At 40.9% G+C, this 23,037-nt stretch overlaps 1 protein-coding gene across 20 annotated transcripts in view; it reads right to left on the bottom strand.

Moving 5' to 3' along the window:
- The window catches only part of rimbp2 (RIMS binding protein 2), an 87,393-nt gene that overhangs the window by 12,887 nt on the left and 51,469 nt on the right, over positions 1-23,037 (bottom strand). For 10 of the 20 annotated variants that reach the window (XM_025010359.2, XM_025010360.2, XM_025010362.2 and 7 more), the window contains 14 exons: positions 21,674-21,763; positions 18,471-18,593; positions 17,027-17,131; positions 14,336-14,386; positions 13,941-13,961; positions 10,282-10,486; positions 8,942-9,090; positions 8,231-8,310; positions 7,493-7,602; positions 6,537-7,409; positions 3,280-3,449; positions 1,668-2,357; positions 1,236-1,385; positions 360-521 (listed from right to left, as the gene is read on the bottom strand). In XM_025010359.2, coding sequence (XP_024866127.2) covers positions 360-521; positions 1,236-1,385; positions 1,668-2,357; positions 3,280-3,449; positions 6,537-7,409; positions 7,493-7,602; positions 8,231-8,310; positions 8,942-9,090; positions 10,282-10,486; positions 13,941-13,961; positions 14,336-14,386; positions 17,027-17,131; positions 18,471-18,593; positions 21,674-21,763 — 2,979 coding nt within the window. The remainder of the gene's footprint in view (positions 1-359; positions 522-1,235; positions 1,386-1,667; positions 2,358-3,279; positions 3,450-6,536; positions 7,410-7,492; positions 7,603-8,230; positions 8,311-8,941; positions 9,091-10,281; positions 10,487-13,940; positions 13,962-14,335; positions 14,387-17,026; positions 17,132-18,470; positions 18,594-21,673; positions 21,764-23,037) is intronic. The other 10 variants (XR_001809074.3, XM_017435321.3, XM_025010371.2 and 7 more) reach the window with 7 other exon arrangements.

The following is a 23,037-nucleotide window of genomic DNA, read 5'->3' as shown; positions in this document are numbered from 1 at the left end:
CTTAAAGTGTTATGCAAACCACAAAAATGTTGAGCTGCTAGTTTACAGCCTTGTTCTCTTGCATGCATTTCTTTCTATATCTATGTGTAAACAGCCATTCCCATGAGATCAGCCCGGAATGGACAAAGCAGCAGAGGAAGGGGGGGCAGGGTGGAGGAGCAGGCTGGGCTAACACGAGGCATGGGAGTTCAGCCAGGCAAAGCAACTGACTCGCCTGGTTGTGAAGCATGAGCGAAATAACAGGTACCTCTGCGGGTGGTGGATCCAAACCTCCCTAAACTCCCGTCCCCCCCCCACCCCCCACCCCACATTCTTTTATCCACCACCTGGCTACTACAGGCGTGCAGTCAGGTATGTACCTTTAGGGTGCTGTGAGAGTTGATGCTGCGCCTGCGACCCTCCTCCAGCTGCATCTCGGAGTAAAGATCTTCCTCATCCTCCTCCATTATGTCAGACAGGTCGGAGCCACGGCTACTCTCTGTGTGATAATCCTCACTGTGGCTGTAGTGGTGATGATAGTGCTAAAAAGGGAAAAATAGAAAAAAAAAACTTAAAGGATGCTAGTTGCGTAGAGATTTAAAGCTTTTTTATACATGCTAAAGTGATCAAATATCACAAACCAAAGCACTGACAAACTGACACCAATAAAAAAAATCTGTTCTTGAGACCCTTAAAGTTCTTCGTATTTCTGCACAAAAATAACCCAAAACATAAATAGAAGTCTTAGAAACTGGTAAAAACTGAAAGAAATATATAATACTAATGTACAATTATTTTCTCAAGTAGACAGTCCTTCACATCATCAAGTATTTTCCAGGCTTCAATGACATTTCCTCAATAAATAAATCATCCAGTGCAACAGTGTTGTTGTTGCACTTGTGTTGACATCCAGTGAAGGTTTAGATCATGCTTAGAGAAAGTGCAGAAGTAGATATGATCATTTATTAGTTTACTTGGAGGAAATGACTATCCACCGGCGATGTAGAAATAAACCTCCTTCAAGCAAAGCAAAAACAAGGCTCTCACAAATGTACATTGATGAAAACTCCTTTTGAAATCTTTATAATATATGTATATTGTCAGCTGTTCTACTTGTATTTACAATATTTAATGCAAAAGCTAAAAAATTTCTTTAAAGACCTGGAAAATAAATGGCACAGTTTGACAAACCTCTTAGAAACAAGAGACAAAAAGGTAGTGAATTGCTGAGAACAGCTGTGATTTCAGAAAAGTACCTGTCTGCCCAGCTCTGAGCCTCTGAGGAATTCATCCACTGAGGCTCCTCTTCTTCTTGAGTGAGGAGAGTCATAGCCATCCTCTTCCTCATCAGAGTTGATTGGATGCAAGGCGTTGCCTCGCTCGCTGAAGAAATTCCTTTTCTCAACCTGTCAAGAGAAATGTTAGATCTTTCAGACTGGAACAGAGAGAAGACCAGAAACAAGGAAAACCAGAAACAAGGGAAAGCAGCGAGTTACGTTTACCCCTCTCTTTCAGATAATGTTTCCCAAGTTTGTCACGATGTGTTTGCAATTAAATTTTAATAAGGCCTTTGAAATCTGTACTGTGTGTGTAAAACAACACACAAGTGAAGCTATCATAGTCTGGAGTCATTCCTTGTTGAGTCATTCTGATTTTGTGGGTCATTTCTTAGTTAGACGCTCACGCACCCGGTTACCATCTGCAAATGCTCTCTGGGCAGCTTCCCTGGCCATGGCCTTGGCGATGGTGTTGGGGATAGGGACTCCCTGAGGCTGCGGCAGGATCCTCTGAGGAGAGGGCGATCGCCTGGGTGGGAAGTGCGGGGGCTCCAGGTTGGATCCATGCATGGGAGGCAGCGGGGAGGGGGAGCGCTCCCAGGGCTGGGCTGGCCGTAAGCCCACCTCGTGCTCTTTGGTTTCTGGCTCTCTGGCACTTAGTAATGGTTTGGACTTGGGCATGGAGTGGCGCTGAAAATGAAGCTGAGGGTGAGGAGGTGAGGGAGGCGGAGGAGGAGGGTGGTGGATAGGCTGCGAGTGGGGTTGTGCGTGGGGTAGCGTGTGGGGCTGGGGCCGGGGCAGAGGCTGCATCTGGGGCTGAGGGTGATTCGGGGGGTATGTCGATGGGTAAGGAGGATGGGTCTGGGAATGTACCGGATGGGGCTGCGCCACTGGGTGGGGCAGGGAATGAGGAGGCGCAGTGGCTCTGCGGGAGAGGTGCGGCGAGCCCAGGAGATTGTGCGGGATGACGGCCACAGGCGAGTCCTGGGACTCTCCTTGGGTTGATAACGTCCTTACAATAACCTCCCGTGCCTCCAGACCTTGAATCCTGTTAATATCCACGGTCACAAAGTCGGCTGTGGGGAACAAGACCTCCGCTATCTGCATTCACAAAGGAACCAAAAGGGGTTTTTTTTCAAAAAAGTCACTCAGAATTACCAACATTCATTATTACTTCTGTGTGCAGCTCTTTCTTGACATAAGCAGACAGGTGTTGGCATCATTTGAAGCTGCCGTACCACAAGTGTGGAGAAATAGCTGTTGAACGTTTAAAATTCATCAAACATTAGAAAGATTTTGGCTTGTGAATTCCCAGCATGAAGTACCTGACCACACTAACTTGTTTCTTAAGCAGCAAAGCAATTTTTTGTGTGTGTCATTAAATGAAAATCCAATTAAAGCATGTTACAGTTCTAGTTTTCTTACAGGAAATTCAGCTTGTGCACCTCCTCGTGGATATGTTTTCGCACTTTACACTTCATCCAATCATGGAGTGTTTTAGAACATATCAGCCGAGGTGGTGTTAAAGTACCAGAGATGCCTGAAACATTATGAATGGATGAATTAAGCAGAGCTCAAACAGAACAAGGTTTGGAACCCATTCAAGGAGGTCTATTTGATGCTTGAAAAGGCTGTTGGTTGTCAGCTGGCAGGGGTTGAGACAGGAATAAAACTTCTTTCTTTCTGATATTTCTTTTTTCAGATTTTGATCTATCCCCATTCTAGTTTGTACCTTGTACTCTTCACAGCATCCTATCTTTTAGTAAAATACCAGACACGAGTGTGCAAACATAGCAAAGCTTTTACTGTCAAAACGATAACAAGCACAACAGAAGGTGTCACGGGTCATTTTGTGGATGGATGTCTTCATTCTTGTCCCTCAACACTGGATATCAGACATTAATCTTTTCTCCAGGAGATGGCAATAGAGATCTACTCACTGTAACAACCCGTGAGGAAGAGAAGACAATCCCAGCCAGCTGCATGTGTAGTGTAAGATTACAAATGAAGAGGAAAATGGTACCTTTTGTCCCTTTGTGCAAACAGCATAGCCAATTACACTGGCACCGTTGGAGGTCCCTGAAGGTGTCAGAGGGGGCGGCTTCCATCGGACCTGCAGGACCCCCGGAGTCTGACCGCACTGGACCTGCACCTCCTGGGGAGGTAGAGGGGGCCCTGAAAAAGATGTGCACACTGGATAAAGAGAAGAAGAAGAAAAGCTCAACAGTGTTTGAACGTTTTCTTTTAAAATATTTGATCAAAAATGAACACACTGCATACATTAGGATCATTCTTACTCTAGAGGAAAATGTCTCATATCTAAAGTACATTAAAGGGATTGTTCAAATTTGGAGAAACAGAGTTTAAGTCTTACTGGACCAATGAGCTCAGGCTATACTGGAAGTGCTACAGCTATCTGCTGCTGTTGCTATTTGGCTCACAAAAATAACTAAACATAATGTAAAATTAACGGCAATTATACAATACATTTTGCTTGATTTGTTATGAAACATTAGAGAAATGAGTTATTTTAAAACAGCAGGTCTTGGCCTGGTTTGGACTAGCCGTTAGCTCATCAGTTTGATCAGAAACAAACCATTTCTCCAAACTGAGGTTGTTCATTCCTAACATTTCCACAGAGCCCCCACTTCAAAAGATCGGAACTACTGGTATTACTTTAAGAGATACCGCCTATCCAAGACAGAGCTTGTTCCAATGTTTGACTTCATAGGATGATTTTCTTGTTTTAATTTGATGCATTTATTACACACAAGCACTTATTTTCTCCTCGGAGAGGGTGGGGGGGGGGAGGGGGCAGGTGTTAATATTGGTAGAAAACTCCAAGTTTGCCAACAGTCATCAGTCATCAGTGTTTGTGAAGCCATATCCTGGAGCCAGATTCTTGCTGACAATTTGCTATGAAGAGAAACACAGTTTGCCACTTCCTCAATCTGTCCGTGCCGCGTGCACACTGAACAACGTGCCATCTGTGCAGCGCCGCCGCTCACCTGGAGTCAAATAGTGAGCACCAGCAGTCAGCAGTATCCCCACGCAGCAACACGCAGCTGACATAATGTCGGAGAGTCTACATCCACAAATTTTTTGATCATGCTTCCTGTCAGCGGGCAGCACCGACTTGGAAGCAGCAGCGGTGGCTGTTTTGGAGATTCCATTTTCTCTTGTCATTTTCAAACTGCGCCCGTCGTAAACAACAAGCTCCCCGCACAAAGCGGAATGACTGTTCAAATTAATATTTCACAGTAGCCGCTTTCATTAATTCTGGAAACAAATGGCGCACACTGGCAGTGAATTGTTGGCGGCTCCGTGTGACTAATATTGACAAAAATGTTGTATCGCTGAGGACTAATGAAGTGCCTTGTTTGAAGAATGCGTGCCGAGAGTAAAAGCCTAATATAAGGCTTCCAGACACTGGTCTCCTTATTGACAACAGCTGTCTGCCACCCATCCTGACACTATTTCAGGTGCCTCTAATTAACATGTCCAATAGATGGATCGTTTAATGAACTCTCAGCATGAGTCCACATCAGCTGCCAAAAGGAAAATGTCAATTCAAGACTTCAAGCGTCGGTTTCTCTCTGTCCTCTGTTCCCATACATGTTGTGTCCTTAATTTCGCAATTTCTTTCTTGTTTCGTGTTTGACTTAAATTTTGCTCAACAACTAACTAGCAGCAATGTAGCTAAATGATTACAGTAAATTTGAAAGCGTCAGGCAACAAGACTGCTGGCAACAGAACCGCAGCGACGAGGGAGAGAAAGTATTAAAGATCTAAGGCTACTGTTTACACTAATTTGGCTGTGGGAGATTCTTGTTTCCAGTACAATACTTTTTTTATTTTTTTCATTAAATGCTTCCTGAGTGATTTTTAATTACACTTTTTTTTCTATAGATGTGTAACAAACACACAAATCTTTTTTAGGGGCAAATGTGACTGGGATAAAAAGAGAGAGGATTGAAAATGCGATGTGCTTTTAGTAAACAGATCGTTTTGTTATTTGGAAATTAACAGCTTTAATTAGCGATGACTAGCCCTTTTGTAGAAGGGGCTAGGAGAAGAAAAGCCTCCTTTTATCCAGAATACACCTTTTACACAAACCCTAAGAACTCCTACCGTGAATGCTCTTACAAAAATGTTTCAAGTGTTTTTTTCACTAAAAGGTGTTCTTATTCCTTTACTGCCCAACACTAAAAAAACAAGCTAAATTACCATAAGCTAGTAAACAAGAGTGAAGCTTTTGTTGCTGAAGAGCTAGATCATCTAAGGAATAAAAAAAATAACCTGCGGGAGATAATAAGATAAATAAAGCCATATTTACATTTGAAGGCTGACTAAGCGTTTTGCTTAATAAATGCCATAAAGGAAGGGTAAAAGTCTACATTAACGATAACATCTGTTTACCATTCATTTGTGGCTCAGATTTAATGCAAAGGTAGGTTTCTGTTAGGCACAACCAAAATTTACAAAGGTGACGAGACTATAGATAAAAATCCATGCTGACAAAAACCTAAAGAATTGATTCTGCAGTTTTAAAGCTCAAAGAAACAAACCAGCTGATTGGAAAAGTCATTTCTACAGCCTGACTGACTTTCTGCCAATAGTCAATCTTACTGTGGCGATACAGGCAGAGGCATTCTTAAAATGTTGAAACACTGGGGGCTTAGCCCTATTTGAGTTTTCTCATGACAGGTGTATCCTTTTTAAGGCATTTAAAAGTCAAATTAATGTAAGATGTGCTGTATCGGTTATTTGTGAGCTGTGTGGCTTTCTCCAGTATGAAATAAAAAAACAAAATGAGGATAGTCAGAGTTCTCATTCTGTTTTCTTGTCAGTTTTCTACACAGCTGGAATAAAACACAAAGCTAAAACAGTGATCAAAGATAAACTGTATATTACCAATTTTTTTCTATTTTGAAACCTAGCTAATGTCTCAAGTTTCTATTTTTGTTGTATGATGAAGGTTGTTCTCAAAATGAGAGTACCAAAGTTAAGTTTGTCTATCACAGTCAGATATCCTTGTTGTCTGCAACTGTTTAGATCCTAAAGAGTCTTCTCTGCCTGCTGCTCCCCAGTGATGATAAAGATCCCCCCGCAACCAATCTGATTTTACGATGAACTAGCATAACTCTGCCTCTGCAACAACAGGATGCTACTCCACCTCCAGCCTATCATCCATGCAGCTCTCTAACTACAAAAGAAACAAAACGCCTTAATTTAGTTTACAAAGGAAATTAAAGTATGGGTTCAGTTTAAGAGGCTGACCTGAAGGCTGAGTGCAGAACTCCACAGAGATTTCCCTTTTTTCCCTTTGATCCACTGGGAGCTGCCAAGGCACCTGATGTGGCTGTGCGACAACCTTCACCTTGTAAACTGTCATTGGCTTCAAGTTAAAGAACTTGTACTTGTAGCCCCCAGCCTTGACCATGTCGTACTCCGCGCCGTTGAGGAAGATGGTGTGACTGTAGTTGCTGTTGCTGGGCATCCAGGAGAGCTCAGCAGAGCACTGCGTGATGCTGTCCACCCGTAGGTAGTACGGCGCCACCACCACGTCTTTTCCAACGAGAACAGTGCACCGGAGCTCGTCTGACGGGCCTCGGTCCGTGATGCTCTGCACTGAGATCCGGTAAGTGTTTGTGACAAGATTGAGCTTTTCAATAAGAGACTTTGTCCTGCCCCCGTAGGGAACACTCATCCGAACCTCCTTATCAACCAGTACATTGTAGCCACTGATGGAGCCCCATCCTGGTGGGACCACAGGAGGATCCCAGCCAATAATCACGCTCTTGGCCAGTTGTTTGATCAGGGTGATGCGGCGAGGATAAGGCACAATGTCTTCACCGACCTCATCAATGTTGACGTCCAAGGTTCCCGTCCCATTGCTGGAGGAGCCCAGGAGGTCCACGCCCAAGCTGCCGGTGCTCAGACAGTCGAGTTTACTATCCGACAGCAGACTGCTTAGGGCCGTTCTTGTTCCCGTGCCAGCCAAAAGTCGCTGAGGCCCCAGGCTACTGTGGTTGAGGTAACCAGGTTCTTTAGCTACTGTTTCCCTGTGCGGGACAGAAGGCTTTTCCTCATCGTCGACAAAATCCACAAAGTTGGATGGGACGAGTCCCCGCTGTCCGTCCAGCAGCTCTCCTGAAACACAAAGAGGATTTAGCTGGTAACATGGTGACATGTTAACACAGGAAAGATGAACAACATTTAAAAGCATGTCAAACCTTCATAAAAGCCGTCTTCGTCCATCGTTCCATAAACGTAGAGGTACTTCCCGGCCACCAGGGGGAGCTCTGCTTCTGGATGCTCATTAGGCCCATCATATGGATTGTAACTAGTGATATTATAAACAAACAATTAAACCAATCAGAAGAGAATATTTTTATACATATATTCTGAGCTTATTTGGTTGTTATGTCAACCCTACAAAACTGGTACGATTTTAAAAATAACGTGTTTAATAGGAGCTGCTTTAAAAATATGTAGCTTATATATTTTATATTTATTTTCTTCTATTTTTTTTACAAGGATAAGGTACCTGAGCACGGCAAGGTGGTTAGCTTTAGCCCTCTTTCATGTAAATGTGTGGATTGCATTTATTTTTTCTGACAGTTGATTTTTTTTTTATCCTTGACAACAGCTAATCAATCACCTATCAGACAACACAGTGCAGCTCTGTTAGAAAAAGGTAAATATCTGAAAATAATGTCCCTTCATCCACAAATTGTACATAATTAGCAGTCAGTTAGGTTTAACAACAAACAGAGTTTTTTACAACCACGTTGTTAAAAGGTGGATTTCCTTTAAGGGTTTAAAGGTTTTGTATTGGAAAACCTTCTGGTAATACTGAAAATTCAAAAGAAATCCTGCATTTTGTAGAACTGAAGCACTAAGAAAACCTTTCCAATAGTTTTGGAGGAATACGTCACCAACATTAGGGGAAGGTGAAGAGGTGTGCTTACCTATACCGAGCAACACACAGACGAACTTTCCCCGTGAAACGTGGTTTGGACCTGGTTGTTGAGCTGAGCTCTTTGTCCATCTAAAGAAGGACGAAACACAAAGTCTGATTTTAGTTCACTTCATGCTCTGACGTTCAGAATGTCAAAAATTATTTTACACTGTACAAAGGAAGAAACAAACACAAATAATTGACTCGTTTAGCATAAAACGCAACTAAATGTTTTGGTTCTGTGTTTAACCTTGAGTGCAATTTACTAAAAGGCGTCATTAGGGAAGTGGCCTGTACGAGTAAAAGGGAGAATCTGGATCTTTGCTTTGTGGACGTTCTGTTCTCTCTGCTGAAAAACAACACATGAATTAAAATAATTGTCAGCTACACAACAGGAGAGCGAGGCTATGAGTGGGGCGATGGATTGGTGAATTCCACCTTTTATTGGTGTTTTACAGATACTTTTGAGTTTGGTCTGCTCACATTGTTGCCAGTGGCAGTTCGTGCACAACACAACAAACTAATTTGGATATAAAAGGTAGAACAAATGTTTGCCTTTCCTTTCACTGCCGGAAGTTCACAATATTCCTTCAGCTTGATATAAATGAAGGGGTGTGTCCAAATGTTTTGCTGCCACTCTATTCAGCATACTCAATTTGGAAAAGAGAAATGTTTATTAAAGTATGATGGACACAGGATCCAGGTGGACACTAGCAGGTACCTCAGAGAGGAAAGCTCGTGCTGGGCTGCTGGCCCGACTGCGACTGAGGAATGTTGGCTTGACAGAGAGGAGCTCGGGTTTGTCCCCACTGATCTGAAGCGGTCGGATGAACTCAGATATCAAAGATCTGCTTGTTGGAGCCTCATTTTCTGTGGAACGGACACACATTCTCTCAGCAGACTGTCACAACGCAAAACAACAGCACTAATATCAACGTGCGCAAGTGCAGCTTTCATGTAACAATTAACTGACAATTGTACATGTATTTACTGTAAATTAAGATACCTATTTACTGCTACTGAACAGATACCACTCAGTAAAAAAAGAAATAAATAAAACTTTTTTATTGCTCAATTGTATATATAACGAAAACAGTGAACTTTGTAAGTTTGGGGTAATTTGTTATTAATTTATTATTTTATTCAGTTTCTACGACTGAATATACCAAGATGCTTCTCAGAGATTTCTCTTTTCATTGTTAGAAAACTGATTCTTTCTCTGATGTGTACCTACTTATTGTATTTCCTGCCAGCAGCTATCAACTCATTTCAAAGTTATAAAGACCAGGACCCCAAAAATGACTGAAATAATAAATTTAATCTGCACCATGTTTTTCTCATATTGATGGTTAATGTGTCTTTAAATAAAAAATTTGTGGCCGGATGCCACCTAGCACGTGAGTTTATTCACCCACGGAAACAACCGAAGTGACTGAAAATAGGTCAAACCTTAAACCCACTGATCTGGCAGAGGTTTTTCGAAACCTGTGTGCGTTTGACTACTGAGCTCTGTCTTTGTGGCGCACCATCAACCTGCTTGATCCCAGATATTTATTCCTGAGAGCTGTCTTACTCCATCTTTCTCCTTTTCCTCATGTTTAGCAGCAGAGTCACTCCTATATTTCCACGTAAATGTCTTCTGAGATTCTGGGCTTGTCTGATATTGGTTTACCTACACAGACTACAGCCAGCCTAATGTAGGTCAATCACATGACTCAAACTTCCACTTGGTTTTTGGATTCAGCTGAGTGCTTTGTTTACACTGAGTGTGGACCCACATTTTGGAATTGCATATCAATATACCTGGAAACCTACTGGGGTAAACTCAAACTCCATCATTTGATATAATTCAGGAGAACCTTTTTATGTTTGATTTCATACTTTGAAAAGAGTAGCTTCAAGTGACTGAAAATAAACATTCAGCTGTTCTGTGCCTAAATGATTTTTTGATGCTCATTTTATACATAGAGAACACAAAAGTTTAAACTCTGAGTGCATGTAGTCTTATAATCAATGCTGTGACATTGTCAGCTCTGACCATCACTGGGCTCCTGCACGTACTTTTCTCCGTTGGTGCAGCCAACCCATTGAGGAGCTGTGATAAGGATTTGTTGGGGGATCCGGGAGATTCGCTCAAAGTTAAGGGCTCACAGCTAAGGATGTCAAACTTCCCAGCCTGGAGCCGGAACTTCTCCAGCTCTTTTGACAGGAGGTTGAACTGCTCACTCTGAGACCGACATTTTTCCTCTAGCTCGCGGACTTTGGCCTGGTAATGGTGAGGGAGGAGAGTCATTGAAAGGGGAAATGACAAAAAATACACAGAGAGGCAAAAAAGAAGGGCAGGAAGAAGAAGAAAGAAAGTGACAAGAAAAAAATATGAGAGCTCCATGGTGTGAACAGGAAAACTCAACACATTTACATGGAAAAAAAAAACTAGCCACTGTTTACACACACATACAGACCTTCTAACTACTAACTAGACTCAACAGATCAGTCATTACGGAGGAAAGAAAAATAAAGTTTTCTTACATTACATCTGACACGACATGCATCACTACAGTACAATAACGCTATTAGGCCACAAAATAAAACTAAAACTCTTAGAGGATGAGAATGACGACATTCTACATGTTTCTTATTGATTTAATACCATGTAAAAGCACAAAACCAACATTTCAGTCCTATGAACTGTGTTTTTATAGTTAAATGCTATTCTAAAAAATTATTCCAAAAACAAGAAAGCACACTGTTTTCTTCAGTATTACTGCATGTGCTGTTTAGCGTAAATCTGAAATGTTTTCCTGCTGTAAAAAGTCATGTATAAAATGTGCATTAAAGTGATAGTTCAGATCTTTTGAAGTGAGGTTTTATGAAAAGGTTAACAATTAATACCTCACCTGATGTAGACGGCTGTAGAATGACATCAGTTTGGAGAAATATAGTTTATTTTTGACCTGAATCACAAGCTAACAGTTAATTCAACTGAGGTCAAAGCCAAAGTGGATTACTGTCTTATAACAGATTCAGTCTTAAAGATTTTGTCAACTAGACTAGCCATTAGCTTCTACAAAATGAGTCCATTCAAACAGCTGTCATCAACAGGTGAGATATTAGGAGTTCATAACGTTTCCACAGAATCCCACAATATCCAAAAAACATGTGTCAGCATCTGAGATAAACCCACATGTTGATCTCTTCTTTGTTTCTGTTCCATTATCGCAAAACTCGACACATCTGTGTGAGCTTCAGCATCTCAGCCAGTATCACCTTAACCAGGTGAGGGCATCGACATCAGTAAGTTCATCTGATTGGCCAAAGTACATTTTTAGGATGCAGAGCATAAATGCGTGGAATATAACAGCCTATGATTTCTTGCAGTCTGAGTCATTTGCAATATAGGTATTGTTCAAATTGATACTGAGATGATGACCGAATCTTTAATATGCTGTGCAGCCCTCGTCCGCAGCTAACAGAAATGCAAATGAGAGCTCAAATATTGTTGGTTTTGGTCTTTTCGAGGCATGATGACAATAAGAAAAACATCAAAGAATGGCTGCTGTGTGCTTAAAGAGCAGGAACATCTGATGCATGAAGAAACACCTGAAGACTGAACATAATTAATTGGGCAGGTATAATAAAAACTCCAGACGCTAAAAGTCTGTTTTTACAAGTCGAATAACACCATCAGCCATCACTAATCAGCAGTCTGAAACAAAGATCCTGTGAAAGACGCTGAAGCTACCGTGGAATTTTCTTGCTCTGCCCAACAAACAGCTCCAGTTTGTGCTGCTCAGAACTCTGAGTCCAATTCATGCATACAGGATGCTGCTAGATAGAACATGCTGCTAGCAGACTGACAGAAATTACATTTCTACAGTTTTGAGATGGTTAGTAAATAAGGAAATGTTAGTTTTAGAAGTATCCCAGCGTGCTCAACTGTATGACAGAAGACAGCCTTCACACACATGCTGGATGACGGTCATGCAAAGCTACAAAATAAATAAATCACATTTATTTATCACTGTCTGACAATGTTTCATTTGGTAAAAATACACAATTTCACTCTGTTTGATAGCACTTTTACTGGTAAATACATTTTCAAAAACGCCGAAATAATTAAACAATACTTTTATTAAGCTAAGACTTATTATGCCATTAGCAATTATTTTTCTACACTGGCACAATCCTTTGTAACAACAACAAAAGGAAATCAATAATAAAATAAAGGCTTCGCTATCCCTCATCTTATTATGTTTCAAATTTACAGGAGCCAGACTTCTTGTATTCTTTTTAAAGAGGCCCTGAGTAACATTTATGTGAAAAAACAGCCTGCAGAGTTACGGTCAGAATGGTCCTGCAAGCTCTTATTTAAATTAGGAATATTGGGATAAAAGAAGCAGATAAAAAATATCTGGAAAATAGTTAATAAAGAAAAAGTCCACTGAAGATTTGACATAGGACCTAAAAGTTGAATCATCCTTCACTGAATTGGTCTACTTTGTGCCACATAGCATTTCCAGCTTTTTGGGTTTCTTTAAAGTTCCCCCTTGCTGGTGCCAAAATATCATCCATCCATCCATTTCCTGGTGCTTATCTCCAACAGTCACTGTGCGAGAGGCGGGGGACACCCTGGACAGGTCGCAAGTCCATCACAGGACAATTTAGAGTTACCAGTTAACCTAAAATGCATGTTTTTGGTCTGTGGGAGGAAACTAGAATAATTGAAGTAACCCCCCTGCGTGCACACAGAGAACATGCAAACTCCACTTAAAAAGGTCAAGGGGCAAACCTGCAACCTCCTTGCTGTGAGTCAACAGCTCTAAGCACTGCACCACTGTGCCACCCACAAAAATGTTGCCTGTCTGTAAATATGTTATCTTCCACATTTGTATTAAAGCAATTTAATACTATACAGTTTTTGCGATATCAACAGATGATATAGGCAAGGTTGGTTTTAAAATTCTGATTTCATCTGTGAATTAGGAGCTTCTATGATGGATTGGCTTCTCAAATAAAATATATAGACTGAATGTTCATAGACAAAGTCTGGACTGACAATGGGTGAAAAAACAGCAACAAAGAAAAACTTTGATTGAGATATAGTCACTCAAGACCAACTTTAAACATCACAAGCATGTCTGGCTCCTAGGAAGCAAAATGTAAAATAAAAAAGAAAGAAAGAACGGCACAAGATTTTTCACACAATACAGTATGTATTTTTGTCTCATGTGAAAACATACTATATCACTTCTGATTGAATAAAGTTACATTTTCACACAAGCACGGAGTCAATTAATAACCTTTTGATTGATAATTCAGAAAACCCTTTTCTCTATAATAGGATGAGACTTTATGAAGTCAGTTCAGTTTCATCTTTTCTAAAATTGTTTCAGAAGTTAGAAACCCTCTTTGACGGGCAATATACTGCAGGACAGAACTGAGTGAGCAGAGTTAGGCCTGAAAAGATCACTGTGAGGAAGCTAAGAATTGTTTCAGAAACATTTGATCAGCTCATGCCTGGTTTAGGGTTCGTGTTAGCTGCTCCCTACCACTTAGCCAGATGTAGATCTTTAATGTTTGTTGTCATTCACAAACGGAAGTCGTAATAAATAATCAACTTTGCTATCTGGTGATACAGTTCTCCTGTGGCGGAGCTGTTGTCTGTACTAGGAAATGTGTCAGAAATGTCATGTTAATAAATAAAAACAATTCTGAAATACCTGCATGCTGTCCAAGTGGTTCTGTTTAAGTGTAAACATACACCCGTACAGTAAAAAGAGATATAGGAAAAGAAATAACACGATTACACATGTGATCACTCATTCACATTCTGAAAACATGATATTTCACCTGTTTACAATGCTCATATGCAGAGACAGAATAACAAGAGTTTGACATTTAGTTCGAAGAGAGCCTCTTCACATAAATCTAAAGTTTTAAAATGTACGTCGCCCGTTCGTTTAACCCTGCGCTCAAGGCAGGAACTAATGGACATGTTTAAATCCAGACGCACACAGCCTGATCTCTGAGTCAATTCACCGTTTGGCAGCATCCACACAAAAACACACACAGCCAAACCCTCCCACCCTCACCCCCCCCATGTTCAGACGCTCACCTCTAACAGATGGACAGCACCTTCATGTTCCTTTTTAGCTTCAACCTGAGCCTGGGAAACAGAGGGGGGGCAGTTCACTCACACAGCACTTTTTGTTGTTTAGTTTAAACCACCAGTGAAGGATTTTTACAAGCAGAACAGACACTTTTAAAGTCACTGCAGCTCAAAGTGAAAACGGGTAAAACAACAAGCCCACCTTCATTGAGTATAAAGTCAATAAAGGCTGGAGTAAGTTTTTTTTGTTTTTTTTTTACTCATATTTGATGCATAGCTCAACAGCAGCTTAATTTTTAGCAGAGATCAATTATTGCTAAACCACCACTGTGGTTCTCTTTGCACCATGTTCACCTTCTACATGTTATATTACTGAAGCCATGTTTGTCCTAAATCATCAAGCAATGTTACTCAGATAAAAAGGGAAACAAAGAATGCATTTCAGATAACCTCCCACTCTAACCTTGCTGACTCCAACAAGCTCAATGGATCAGATTTGGCAAAAAAAAAACTTAAACAAAACAAAAAAACACAATTCTTTTCTTTTCTTTTTCATTTTTGGTTTCCATATAACAGAAATTAAGTCATCTTCTCGCAATATTTGAGTCACAGAGATGAGAGTGACTCTTAGTGCGGACTTGTCACATGATGATAGATTATCACCAGCACATCTGTAACACACACCTGAAGCCCAAACCTGTGTACATTTAAAATGAGAGCAAAAATAGCCAAGAGCAGCCATGTCGAAACATTTATTTTCATGACATTAACATGACACAAGTTATTTCTCTCATTATTTCTCAAAATAGCAGGTTAATAATTTAGTTATTTTGACCTAGAAAAGTTTGTTTTCTTGTCATAGCTAATAAACATTACCCGTCAGAATTGCTGAGGATCTTATCTCACAATCACAAAGAAACAAAGCATTGTTTTCTCAAGATTTCATGTTGTTTCATGAAAATAAAACAAAAAAACTATTTCTCCAAATAAAGAGGCCAGCTTTGCTACTTTGAGACCACAGAATGATCAACTCGTGATGTGAAAATTACATCAAATTTAATCGTGGCAGCCATGGCCATTCTTTGCTTTTTCAAAACAGATTTTTTTTTTTATGACTTGCTCTTTTCCTCATCTATGTGTTCAAAACTTACAGAACAGCCAAGCTGTTGGCTGATTTCAGTTTGAGACCCCTAAAAACTGACAAATTTAATTAAAGTATAATGCTGAGCATCGTCTAGTTGGGACTTTTTTCTTTATTTTTTTCATTTTATAATTATTTCCTCTAAAGAATTTCTCAGTAAACATTCAGCATGTGGGCACATAACTGTTAATCCCCAACTAAATACTTGTACAAACACACACCATTTGAAATCTTAAATTTTGACAATATGTCTCCTCGTGTAATTAGGGATGCTTCTGTAGAGCATGAAAGAAAGATGAGATTTAATAGAAAAAGACTGCGACTGTGAAGGAACAAAGCGTAATACGTGACATTTTCTTATGGGAACTCGAAACATCTGTTCCACATGAATATGAAAGCATGTGTGGACTTTACAATTTAATAAGTCTTCCGCGCAGCCCATCAGTTCAGGAGAAAACAGAGAGCAGAGAGTGTCTGAAGGAAGATAAGGCAGTAATGAGCTTCTGTTAATGAGGGAGAGAAAAAAAAAAAAGCGAGAGCTGCCGCCTGTAAAAGGCTGACTGTGACTTTAGGCCTCTGCAACAACAAACACACTGGGGCACAAGCAGTTTTTCTAGCGATGGCACTGGTGACAATTCCTATCACGTTCACACTATCAGCAATATCAGCCATCGCTGGGTTCGCTTTGACAGAACAGTCAGCTCCAGTGCTCAAAAGAGGAAGTCCGACCATCAAACGGCCGGGCTTTTTATTATCGTTCACTGCCAAGAGGTGAATTGTGAGCGATTATGTGAGCAATTATGTTTTTGCCTGTGTCTGTGCATGTGTTTGTCTGTTCCGTTCCTAAAATATCTCATGAGCCACTACATAGATTTTATTGAAACTCTCAGGAGGTGCTCAATCAACGTATAGCTGCGACTGATTCACTTTTGGAGTCAATCCCTTTCAAGATTGCAGCTATAGCTAATCGTCCATAGCCAACACAAAAATGGCTATAACTCAGTCAATTTCACATATGTTGAGCTAAAATTTGGTTTGGTAGTAACTGAGGGTCATTTTTAACATATACTCTGAGTGTTAACAGATCTTGCACAATATATGACATTGCATGAGAGCTTGCAGAGACCAACACAGCTACATCTTCTTCTGTTCTTAACATAAGATAATCTTACTTTAAAACTCTGGTATGAAAGGCAGCAGATGACATGCATTCCTTCAAGGAATTCCATGCTTTTACTTTTTTTTCTGATCTGTCTGCACTTTATGTTTTGGCTCAGCTTGCTTATATCAAACACAAGGAGTACTTTTGAAGTGTCACACGTTCAGATTTTGAGAATGCCTTTAGTAGCGCTGCTCATATCAATGTCAGGGGGTTTCTCTAACTTGTGGATGATTTATGAAGTCTTTCAGTTAGGTTTTGCCTTTGTTGCACAATATGTACGGCCCTGGTGTGCACCAAAATGCTCCTTGACCCATGACATGCGCCACAACCAGAGCAAACAAGAAAGCGCAGTCCTCAGGTGCTGTGAGGGGTTACACAATCAGATTTCCCTTACCTTCTGAAGAAGGTCAATCTCCTGCTGCTTTGCAGTGAGTACAGCCAAGGCTTGCTCATGCTCCAACTCTAGCTGCTGCCTTCGCTCCGCAGCCTCGCGCATATGCTGTCCACAAAAAGGTGTAGGGATGGAGAGCCAGAGGGAAAAGATTGCAGGGGGAGGGGGGGCGTAGAGAGGGCTGCTGTTAGTGGAACTAAAGTCCAACGGCGCTCCGCCAACACAACACGCATCTCGAGTCTTCAAGTCAGCAGACAACACAAAGGTGTTGACATGTGCACACTTCACAAATGCATTTAAACCCTTATGTCAATTCATCTGCAGAAAAAAAAATAAAATCTGAATAAATTTGGAGCAGAAGATGAGGACTAGAGATGCTTTGCTGTTTGTACAACAAAACTCGTCAACAGTGAAATTTGCTGCCCCCTTTAGGTAACACAACACCTGTTATTAAGTCTGGCTAATGAGACTCTTTAAAAAACCCAGTCCTCGGGGATCTTGTCTTTGCATGATCAATGTGAGGTCTTATGTTACATTAAAAGGGTGAGCAAACTCTGCAGCGTGCTCACTTGTCCGTGATCATCCATAAACAACCAAAGAAGCCATACAGTACAACAGACTGAATGCTAGGCTCTTCATAACACAGTGTGCCTGTGTCATCCAGTCACATCGCTGCTCCCACTATGTGTGAATATTTGAGACACTGTAAGGTGAAGGAAGCAAATGAGATTATCATGCCGGAAAAAAATTTAATTCTAAGATAGGTAATGTCATCAGACTTGTGGGTGACATTATCATCGTGGAGGGTGCCCCATTCTCTTTATAGTTCCTCTTCCTCCCCCTCCCGTCATCAGAAAGCCAAACTCTTTATCCTGCCTCATGCATAAATCACATACCACAGTGCTCTGGTCTTATAGCCACGTGATCGTTTGTATGTCTGGTAAGCAGCCCACGAATAGAGGGAGATATAAGCACAGCCACTGAGGTGGACAGAAAACATTCAGAATGGGACTAACTAGGGCTGCTCCCCAACAGATAGACATAGCAGTGATACCTTTTAAAATCTAGAAGAGGGGAGAGGGGGGAGGGGGAATGGAGGTAGCAACAGATCCATTGAGGTTGGACAACATAAGAGGGTGAAAGAGGAAAGGAAAGAGGGGCAGACTGCTCCAAGCTCGTATTCTTTCACAGCTCCTGGTCAGACCTCCCAACACGACACTGGAAGGCAACAGACATGTCGAGGACATTAGACAGTTCAGCGGCACAGAACCAGAAGGAGGCAGTGTAGCACAGGTAGGAGAGGGGAGAGAACTGGTAAAGGGTTAGGCTCCACAAAAAAAAAAAAAAAAAAACCTGAATAAGAATCCCAGGACAGATGGGCTACAAGAACTGAAAATGCGAACAGTACCAATGGCCAGTGGAAGCACGTGGGTCTAGTTTTTCTTACCTTGAGCACCTGCTCTAAGTTCTCCAGTTTGCCTTGGAGCTGGTTCCTCTCCCAAAGGGCTAAATCTCTCTCCTGCGTCACAACACCAAGGGCCTCTTTAAGCTGAGCATACTCTGACTTCACCTGCACAGAAAGTCAAAGAACAGCCCAATTATAAAAAAAAGGCATTTCTTTTTTTAGGTCACACTTTGAAGTTTCCTGAAATGCTCGTCTATTCCTTCTGCCTTAAATTATAATGCGGCCACAATTCAGCAAAGTTAGAAAGGCTCAGTCTATGACAGTGTCAAGAATGTAGGCATGACAAACATTTAAATACATGGACATGGTGCATATTTACAGCACCCTTTTTTATATACCACACTTTTTGTTTTGGAAATAACTGATTGCAGGATTGCTGCCCATCCACACACAGAAATTAAAGACCCCCTGGGGAGTTTGCATGTCAATAAACAAAGCTTTTGAATGTTTCTCAGTGCGAAACGCTGTGTGCCTAACAGCTTCTAAATTGTCTTTCCTTCCTCACGACATATTTGCAAATCAATCTTTCAAGAATAATTGAAACCCCTTATGTTTGCACGCCTTTTACTTGTGTTTCCATCACGCACAGCAACTTTTTGATGCATTACTACCCACCCGACAAGCTGTGGAATATTAAAATCTGTCGTGCTTTACTTATCGTTTTGTTTCTGCTGGAACACCAAAACAGATCGTGGACAAAAAAAAAGACAGAAAGATGTTTCAAAAAAATCCCACTGAGCATTTGGTTTCAAAAGCCTTTACACAATAATCACCTAACAGCTGGGTCACGTGCATGTCCGTTTACCAACTATAGACATGAATTCATTTTCACTTGAAAAAGAGCCTTAGCTTCACACGGAGGAGAAATGTTCTCGTCGGAGACACAACAGCACTGGATTCAGATCTACGAACTTCACTGGACTCATGCAGTCAATCATTCACGTTTCTGTACCGTGTTGGTCATAAAGGACGGATTCAGCCAGGACAGGTCATCAGTTCATCACAGGGCTACACATAGACAAACATATGTACACACACATCTAAATTCTCTTAGAATCTGGACTTTTACTAGACTGTGGGAGGAAACAGGAATAACCGGAGAAAAATGCATAAGGAAGATATGCAAACTTCTCACAGAACGTCCTTCACAGCCAAAAATCAAACTGATGACCTTACTGTGAAGCAGTGATGGCTGCCAACCATTGTGCACCCTGTTAACCACCTGTTTGTTGGTTTGTTTATTCATTTACATTAGATTATTAGCTTTGTCATCCTTAAAGACACAAAATGCAACCTGACTTCTACAGGTTGAACAAATGTCATTGCATAAACAGTTTAGTTAGTTTTTAATTTAGGTAGTTTTTATGTTGTCGCTAAGTTTAGGCACAGAGGTGATCAGAGATGCACAAAACACCAAAGTTTTACCTGTAAATATGCTTTGTGGCTCTACTTTAAACCAGAGGACTATGATGGCTGCCATTCTTGTAAATTATCCATTTTATCATAAATTTCCACTTCTTTGTGAAGTAGTGATGTGAAGTTTCAGTTCAACCAGCTGGTGTGCTTCAGCAACTATTCTAATTGGCAATTTGTAAATTTGTAATATACCTTTTCTGGCTATCACATTACAACTGAATGAATTGACTAAATGTAACTAAATCACTTTATTGTACTGTGCCCTGAGATGACGTTTGTTGTGTATTGCCCTACATAAATAAACTGAATTGAATTTGTCTCGCAAGACCGTTCCACCTGGGTGATGACAAATGACATTTAATGTTTCTTCTCTACACGAACACAGAAACAGAGTCAGTTACAGTGAGATGCATCCATGGAGCTGCTTGCATGTAAATAAGTGTACATATACCTTGGATTGATCATGGAGTACTGTTCACTAACCGAAATGTCACTGATTCTCATTATTGTTACAAAACAAAACGCTCGCTGTGCAGTTTTAATGCAGAAGTGCTTTTTAGTCATTGCGTGTGATTTTTGTTAATAATTTTATTAAATGTTAGCAATCATCTTCAGACACATTAATAATCACTCATATCTGATTCAGATCAAGCACGAAGTTCTTACAAATTAATAACTGTTGACTTTTGAAGTATTGGTTTTCTTTGCAGCAATTAATTCATTTTAAGCAGTTTACAAATGATCTGACAGCTACTTGTCACAGGCACAGGCAGGGGAGCTGGTTGGATTTTATGATGAAATATTTAATTGTTATCATTATAATGCAAGAGTAATGGAATTCACTCACTTCTACTGCTATGAACCAAAACATGAATCAATTATTCATGCCTCACTGTCAAACAAACACCGTGCATCAACAGAAGCAAGCAATAAAACACTTGACTCTGATTTCTTCCTGTAAAGTTTATCTTTCTGTCGGTTTAATATCTGAAGAATGGGATTTTGTTTCCACACATTGTTGATAGCACTGTTTGCACTACTTTGAAGGGGGCTGTATTGGCCATTGGGGCTTTTAAAGGCCCCTAATTGCCAGTGCTTTTACTTGTTCCTGCAGCTGTAGCCGCAGCTAAAGCCCCTTCCTCGGAGCAGCCGCGAATGACCGATGATTCCTCAAGGAGAGCGATTCAAACAACACCAGCAAATCAAAACACAGAGACCAGTGAGTCCAAACCATAAAACCAATCCACAGACATAAAATCACCTGTCAAAGCTAAAGTAGACAGATCGAGCAAAACTGCACAGGATTCAGGGCAGGGGGATAATCTGTGATGAGTAGGGAGATCTGCCTGTAAATTTGTATAGGCTGAGATCTGCCCTGTCCTGCAGAGTGCTGATTTCAAATCTGTCAGTCTGAGTCATCCATGTCCTGATGAAACATTATTTAACCCCAACAGCAAATAGCTGCCCATAAGCCTTGTCAGCAAATTGCCTCTCAGTTTATGAAAAAGATCTGAGGCTCGTTGTTTGTGAACTTATTTTGACTTCATGCCACAAATCAGAAAGATTTTTTTTCATTTTTTTTATAGAATTGAAAGCTAGTTTCCTTCACCAACATGTCTCAGTGTGACCTAGAATCAACACTGCGTCAAAGTGAGGACAGAGAGGCCGTGATCTAAGAAGAAAAAAAAAATATTGAGCCAAGTCAACAGCTCCGTGAAGCCATATTTAAGAACACGGAAGTCGCTGCGTAAAGCCTCCTCGCCTCTTACCTTTTCATACTCGGCTGCTTTGTGGCTGCTGTTGAACCACTGAAGATTCAAGTGCTTGTTCTCCTGAAGGAAACCTTGAAGCTCATTCTCCTGGGCAAAAAGAGTCGGAAAGAAAATGGTGTTTAGAGCCTTAAAAAGTCACCATGATTAGACAAGAGCGCTGTACTCAAACCCGGCGTGTTGTCAGCAATAGCCCATGCATTATTCATCTGAGGAGACTGCTCCAGGTTCTCTGGTGTGCTCTGGACAGCATCGCTAAAACAAGCTGCCATTAAAGCCACTATAACAGAAGAATGAGAATGTTATAATGATAGCCTACATGTTAGAGTCTCGAACATGCAGCCATAGATGTCGCAAGAAAGCCTCAAACGTTTATTCTTCACTGCTGTATGTTTGAGGATGTAAATGAGTCGAATTGAAATACCCCACGCGTGCAAACAAACGCTCATCCCAGCTGTGTGTGTCGAGCGCGGCACGAAAGAATAAATCTTCGTACGGCAGAAGAAGAAGCAGTCAACAGAGAGGTGTGCCATGGAAACAACCTGCAGTGTTGACCACATGAGCTCTCTGTGATGTCCAGTTTATTTCAGCTCCTGCAGCATGTTGGCCGAGGGTTGCTCTCCTCAGGAGCAAAGAATCTCAGTCTCATGCATGATACATTTACTGTAAAACGGTGCCTCTTAATGGCCCGTGATGGGGAGTCTGCTCTTGCGCCCTTTTATGTTTTACTTATGCAGGACGTTTCAGAGTCCAATTACAGATAAAAGTAAACATAAAGCACAGAACATGCAAGCAAATATACATGTGTAAACAGAAAAGGAAGTATTTAGCTGTGTCTGTTAGTAAAAGTGATGTTCATGGAGTTCTTAAATATGCATGAGCTGTCTGCTACACTTACAAAACACATTAGAGAAGCCCACCATAAACTTGCATGCACATGTTATTTATTAAAGTGTAAACATCATCAGCTTAAAACATCCTCTTTAGTTCAAATGTTCACGCTTCTGGTACTACCACAACCGGCACGGCTTACTGCAGCAACTAATGATAAGTTCTGATCTGCACTGTGTAATTGAACTGCATGAACAAAGCACACAGAGGCACATTACAGAGGAGAAATGCTGTCAAGGACAAGCAGCAGCAAGTAAACAACAGCCTGAAGACAACACCAAAGTCACATCGGAGTTCAGCTGCTTTTTGCTCTTCCATTCCTGCAACAGTAAAACACTCTTAAACCTGCATCAGTTGCGTCCTGTCAATTTTATCGCTTCCGGTACAAGCTTTTTATTTTCATCGGCATTCCCATTAATATTCATTGATCCTTCAACCCAGAGCAGATAGGAGTTGGCTAACCCTCCAGGTGT

Source organism: Kryptolebias marmoratus, linkage group LG1 (assembly GCF_001649575.2).
Source record: "Kryptolebias marmoratus isolate JLee-2015 linkage group LG1, ASM164957v2, whole genome shotgun sequence".
Classification (NCBI taxonomy): Eukaryota; Metazoa; Chordata; class Actinopteri; order Cyprinodontiformes; family Rivulidae; genus Kryptolebias; species Kryptolebias marmoratus.
Note: the sequence above shows the minus strand (reverse complement) of the source record. Positions and strands in the feature narration are given on the sequence as shown.